Source organism: Mizuhopecten yessoensis, unplaced genomic scaffold (assembly GCF_002113885.1).
Source record: "Mizuhopecten yessoensis strain PY_sf001 unplaced genomic scaffold, ASM211388v2 scaffold716343, whole genome shotgun sequence".
Lineage (NCBI taxonomy): Eukaryota > Metazoa > Mollusca > Bivalvia > Pectinida > Pectinidae > Mizuhopecten > Mizuhopecten yessoensis.
In genome coordinates, this window is record NW_018480069.1 from 800,524 (window position 1) to 806,523 (window position 6,000).

The 6,000-nt window shown below is 40.3% G+C and overlaps 1 protein-coding gene across 1 annotated transcript in view; it reads right to left on the reverse strand.

Annotated features, from left to right (window-relative positions):
• Positions 1-5,504, reverse strand: part of LOC110443389 (large neutral amino acids transporter small subunit 1-like) — a 56,520-nt gene extending 51,016 nt beyond the window's left edge. The window contains exon 1 of the mRNA XM_021487574.1: positions 5,214-5,504. Within this exon, the coding sequence (XP_021343249.1) occupies positions 5,214-5,411 (198 nt within the window). The 5' untranslated portion in view covers positions 5,412-5,504. The remainder of the gene's footprint in view (positions 1-5,213) is intronic.
• Positions 5,505-6,000: the final 496 nt, after the last annotated feature.

Genomic DNA, 6,000 nt, shown 5'->3' on the forward strand with positions numbered 1-6,000 from the left:
TTAGTACTACCGCAGGAAAAAGGGGTTTTCTAGATCAGTGCAAAATTGGTCAAACAAATAAATCAAATAAAAACTTACAAACAAAACAAACTAGTACAATGTTAAAATCTCTACTCACAAACACTAATGCCATAATACCTGTGTTTTGATAAAATAACAGTTTTTTGGATTTTGAACTGTTTATTAAGTTAGTCAATTGGCTGGAAGGACTCCTATAAATAATTATATTATGACTGGGGTTTTTCAGGTTAATACCGGTTAATATCTGTATCACTATTACTGACTGGTGTGGTTAATGGTTTGTGTGGTCAAAGTCAAGTTTAATACATACTTAGACAGAATATAACCAGGATTACAACTTTACAATTTGTCAATAGGAAAGTGTAGTTACACACAATGCTGAAGCTTTGGCTCAGTTAAATCTTATTCTACATAATCAGTCCATGACTAATAGTCTCACCTAAAATGACATCAATAATCCTTCTACCAGAATTACAAGCAACGCAAAGCATGCTTTTCATTAGGTCTAACATACACAAGGTGCTAAATACCTTATAAAGGAAACAGAAGCCAAACTGTTCTGTGACACCTATTGTCCGTGAAGTGACCCTTTGTCTGTCTGTTTTTGTCCCCCCAGGTCAGCTTATGTTGGAGGATTGTAATGTCGATATTGCTTCTTTCTACCAATATTAATTTACTATAGTAACAATGCAGACGACTATCAAAACAGTGTTCTATGTTGTACTCTGATGTTCAAAGGTGCTGACTAGTTGCGAAGGTAAAATCTCATTTTCGTCACAATAATTAGGTATTTCACCAAAGCCGCTTAATACTGTAGTAGTGAAGAGGGTGGTTTTAGAGCACTTCAGAACAACCCATGATAGCGCTAAACAGGCTTCCGTATTATGGACCAAGTCTATGACTCGAAGGGCTGCCATGTTGTAGACCGAGTCTATGACTCTGCAGGCTGCCCTGTTGTGGACTGAGTCTTTGACTTTGAGGGCTGCCATGTTGTAGACTGAGTCTATGACTCTGAGGGCTGTCATGTTGTAGACTGAGTCTATGACTCTGAGGGCTGTCATGTTGTAGACTGAGTCTATGACTCTGAGGGCTCACATGTTGTGACTGAGTCTATGACTCTGAGGGCTGTCATGTTGTGGACTGAGTCTATGACTCTGAGGGCTGTCATGTTGTGGACTGAGTCTATGACTCTGAGGGCTCACATGTTGTGACTGAGTCTATGACTCTGAGGGCTGCCCTGGTGTGGACTGAGTCTATGACTCTGAGGGCTGTCATGTTGTGGACTGAGTCTATGGCTCTGAGGGCTGCCATGTTGTTGACTGAGTCTATGAGTCTGAGGGCTGCCCTGTTGTGGACTTAGTCTATGACTCTGAGGGCTGTCATGTTGTGGACTGATTCTATGACTCTGAGGGCTGTCATGTTGTGGACTGAGTCTATGACTCTGCGGGCTGCCATGTTGTGACTGAGTCTATGACTCTGAGGGCTCACATGTTGTGACTTAGTCTATGACTCTGAGGGCTGTCATGTTGTAGAATGAGTCTATGACTCTGAGGGCTGCCATGTTGTTGACGGAGTCTATGACTCTGAGGGCTGCCATGTTGTGACTGAGTCTATGTCTCTGAGGGCTGCCATGTTGTGGACTTAGTCTATGACTCTGAGGGCTGCCATGTTGTAGACTGAGTCTATGACTCTGAGGGCTGTCATGTTGTAGACTGAGTCTATGACTCTGAGGGCTGCCATGTTGTGGCCTGAGTCTATGCCTCTGAGAGCTGCCATGTTGTGACTGAGTCTATGTCTCTGAGGGCTGCCATGTTGTGGACTTAGTCTATGACTCTGAGGGCTGTCATGTTGGAGACTGAGTCTATGACTCTGAGGGCTGTCATGTTTTAGACTGAGTCTATGACTCTGAGGGCTCACATGTTGTGACTGAGTCTATGACTCTGAGGGCTACCATGTTGTTGACTGAGTCTATGAGTCTGAGGGCTGCCCTGTTGTGGACTTAGTCTATGACTCTGAGGGCTGCCATGTTGTGACTGAGTCTATGACTCTGAGGTCTGCCATGTTGTTGACTGAGTCTATGAGTCTGAGGGCTGCCCTGTTGTGGACTTAGTCTATGACTCTGAGGGCTGTCATGTTGTAGACTGAGTCTATGACTGTGAGGGCTGCCATGTTGTTGACTGAGTCTATGAGTCTGAGGGCTGCCCTGTTGTGGACTTAGTCTATGACTCTGAGGGCTGCCATGTTGTAGACAGAGTCTATGACTCTGAGGGCTGTCATGTTGTGGACTGATTCTATGACTCTGAGGGCTGTCATGTTGTGGACTGATTCTATGACTCTGAGGGCTGTCATGTTGTGGACTGATTCTATGACTCTGAGGGCTGTCATGTTGTGGACTGAGTCTATTACTCTGAGGGCTGCCATGTTGTGACTGAGTCTATGACCCTGAGGGCTGCCATGTTGTTGACTGAGTCTATGACGCTGAGGGCTGTCATGTTGTGGACTGAGTCTATGGCTCTGAGGGCTGCCATGTTGTTGACTGAGTCTATGACTCTAAGGGCTGTCCTGTTGTGACTGAGTCTATGACTCTGAGGGCTGTCATGTTGTGGACTGAGTCTATGACTCTGAGGGCTGCCATGTTGTTGACTGAGTCTATGAGTCTGAGGGCTGCCCTGTTGTGGACTTAGTCTATGACTCTGAGGGCTGTCATGTTGTAGACTGAGTCTATGACTCTGAGGGCTGCCTTGTTGTTGACTGAGTCTATGTCTCGGAGGGCTGCCATGTTGTGACTGAGTCTATGTCTACTCTGAGGGCTGTCATGTTGTGGACTGAGTCTATGACTCTGAGGGCTGCCATGTTGTGGACTGAGTCTATGACTCTGAGAGCTGCCATGTTGTGACTGAGTCTATGTCTCTGAGGGCTGCCATGTTGTGGACTTAGTCTATGACTCTGAGGGCTGCCATGTTGTGACTGAGTCTATGACTCTGAGAGCTGCCTGGTTTTGTGTAGACCTTGAGGGTTGTTATAAGAATGGTGTTTGCTAGGTCTGCCATTCATTGTATGACAATGAAGCTGCCCTGTTAGGCTGTTATATGCTTTTGTGACTGGCACTAATGGTAAATATCATTAAATTCTGAAGAGAAAATACCTGGAATTTTAGTAATGAGTAAATTTTCAGACTGAATGTCACATAAAGTAGTTGAAATATCATAAATACACCATTTCCTCCTTTTTATTTCTTGCTTGCGAATTTACAATTATTTATTCACAGCTGGCCTCACGGAAAAGCAACTGTCTTCAGATACCAGGACAGAGGTTTAATTTGCAGACTACTTAAACCCTTTTGTTTAATTTCTACGTATTATGAATCAGATGTAGAAGTCTAAGAAATTTGTCACCAAGTGTTCCAGCTACAGGTTGCCAATGAACGATGATTTAATCATTTTAAGTGTGAGTTACCGCGTAGCCTAATCACTTCTTACAGGGACACTGCACTTAATGGGTGACATAGCAATTAAAATGGTTTATCTACCCCATTCAGATGGATAGACAGGAGTTTATAAGATATAGGGTTTTCAGCAAAACACGCCCTTGATCCATAATCAACAACGGGAATTTTTAAATGTTAAAATAAAATTGTCATATAATGACTGGGAAATTCCTGAAAATTGTTTAATTAATTAGGGGCTTGTTTTTTGATAACATGAACTAGTGATATAATCAATATATATATATATATATGACCATTTCAATTTTTACTCAAAAACAGCAATTCCCAAATAAAGCTCTTTCCTTGTTTAGTACACATTTAAGGCAGGACTAAAATAAAAAATGTCCAGCTAACTCTGTTGTATGAGTTGTGTATGTGAGGAAATAAGCATCCATACTAAAAGGTATATTATAAAAAGAGGGGTTCCAATCACAACACAAGCTGTCAGCTTAAATTGACTGAGGATTTTTGCCCATATTGGCATGAGTTATTTTATGCAAGAAACAGTAAGGTTTCCATTGACGATTTTTTTTACAAAAACATTGAATTTCTGATGTCTACAATTTATATATCAACCATCGATGAACAAAGATTGTTCCTTTCTTTTTTAAAGTAGAAATGATTCCTTAGCAGAGGAGCTTAAGAACAGAACATAGTTATTTATACACTGAATATACCTATAATGATATAGGTGGACACTGTGCATTTGTGACAGCCAAGAAATATGTCAGAGGGGAAAATACTGCCTTGCTGGCAAGCAATTTTTTCCAGTGATGTGGTATGACTCTGAGACATGGAGGTATTAGCCAGGTGGCATAGGGCTTAGTATCTAATGCCTGATAAGGTAGCTCCCATGATTCCTCAAAAACTGTATGGATCAATTGATTGTATTGATCATGTGATCATGTGAACTGTATGTACTTAAAGCACTTAACACTTGCTTATTTTAGCTAGATCGGACAAAACATCAAATGTTTAATTTACTATAAATATCATTTTAAATTGTAAAACTTGGTGAATGTTAAATTGTTATCATGATCATGCTGTGGGGTTTTAAGTATTTTCACACATTAAAAAATGATCCGATAATATAACACTTGTTATTTAAATTTTAGTGTTGTTTCTTAGATAGCTACTAATCTACTGCTGTGATGTAATGCAGATCTTTCTCTCTCAGCTTGGCGTTATGAAAATTGTATTTTATGCCTTATTTGTTTAAGTGTCAATGGCTTCGGAGCTAGCTTTCAAACGCGTGTAGAATATTAATTTGTGGCAATATACCGATAGCTTTTTAACATAAATCTTGAACTATTTATATAAATGCTTGTTCTATAAATAGAACAAGCCAGTAGTATTTGCTGTTACAACAAAATCGATGACACCAGACTGTTTATTGATCATGATTACTTTTCAAATCAAAACGCACGCTTCTGACCCTGCTACTGAACAGAACTATTGTCAACAATCACATATGTTAAGGAATATGTTTCAGCAGCTGGAATCGACAGAAATCGACACCCCAGACATTTACCTAAGGGGCCTTTAACGTTAAAACACGTGTTCGCGACCCGACGAAATCCGGTAAACACATTTCGCTAACCATGTTTCACATGATTATATGCGAACACGGCCATGAATTCATGCACAAACTATTTCATATGGGGAAAACATCATATTCAAGCAACATTTAGTATTGTAAACTTACCGATCCAGCCCCTTCGAGCACACCTTTCGGAGTCAGAAATATACCGCTTCCTACAATCGATCCTACGATGATTGCGACGCCATTGAACAGCGTGATTCGACGTTTTAATTCTACTTTTTCATTGTCTTTCTTCGTCAAGCTTGTTTCCTCTCCATTTTGTTTACTTCGAGATTTAACATCGTAATCGTCCTTCGTCATCTTCGCGTATGTAACAGCGAAGAGCCTAGTTTCCACACGTGTTCGAGCGAGTCTCTGGCTGAAGTAAATATTGTGTTGATACGGCACGCCAGGTCACCCAGGTTTCATTCATTCAACAATGGATGCATTTGATTGGCTACGATAAACCACGCCTCCTTTACTATATACTACACAGTAGTTGCATCATTACACCACAGTAGGGGATACACAAGGTGAAACTCTGATTGCATCATGCTGCGAGTTTCCTGTTCCTTATAAGGAAATATTGCAAGGAAATAGGGAAGGTAGATTTGATAAACATTGGAATTTATCCTGTCCAGAGTTGTATAAAGCCATATACGTCTCTGCCCTGTCATTCTTGATTATGTTAGAAAATGAATCGCACAAATTACATTTAAATTGTGACGCAAGATTACTGTAAATATTTTGCCTAAAAAAATACACTGTTAAATGTTTTTTTTCCATACAATCTGATCACAAAAGTTTTTTTTATAAAATTAAAACAAAACAATTACAGATTTTATGTAAAGATAAGTAAAAAAAGAAAACAACAACTGCGACCTGCTGTTTTCTCGACATAAATGTATGA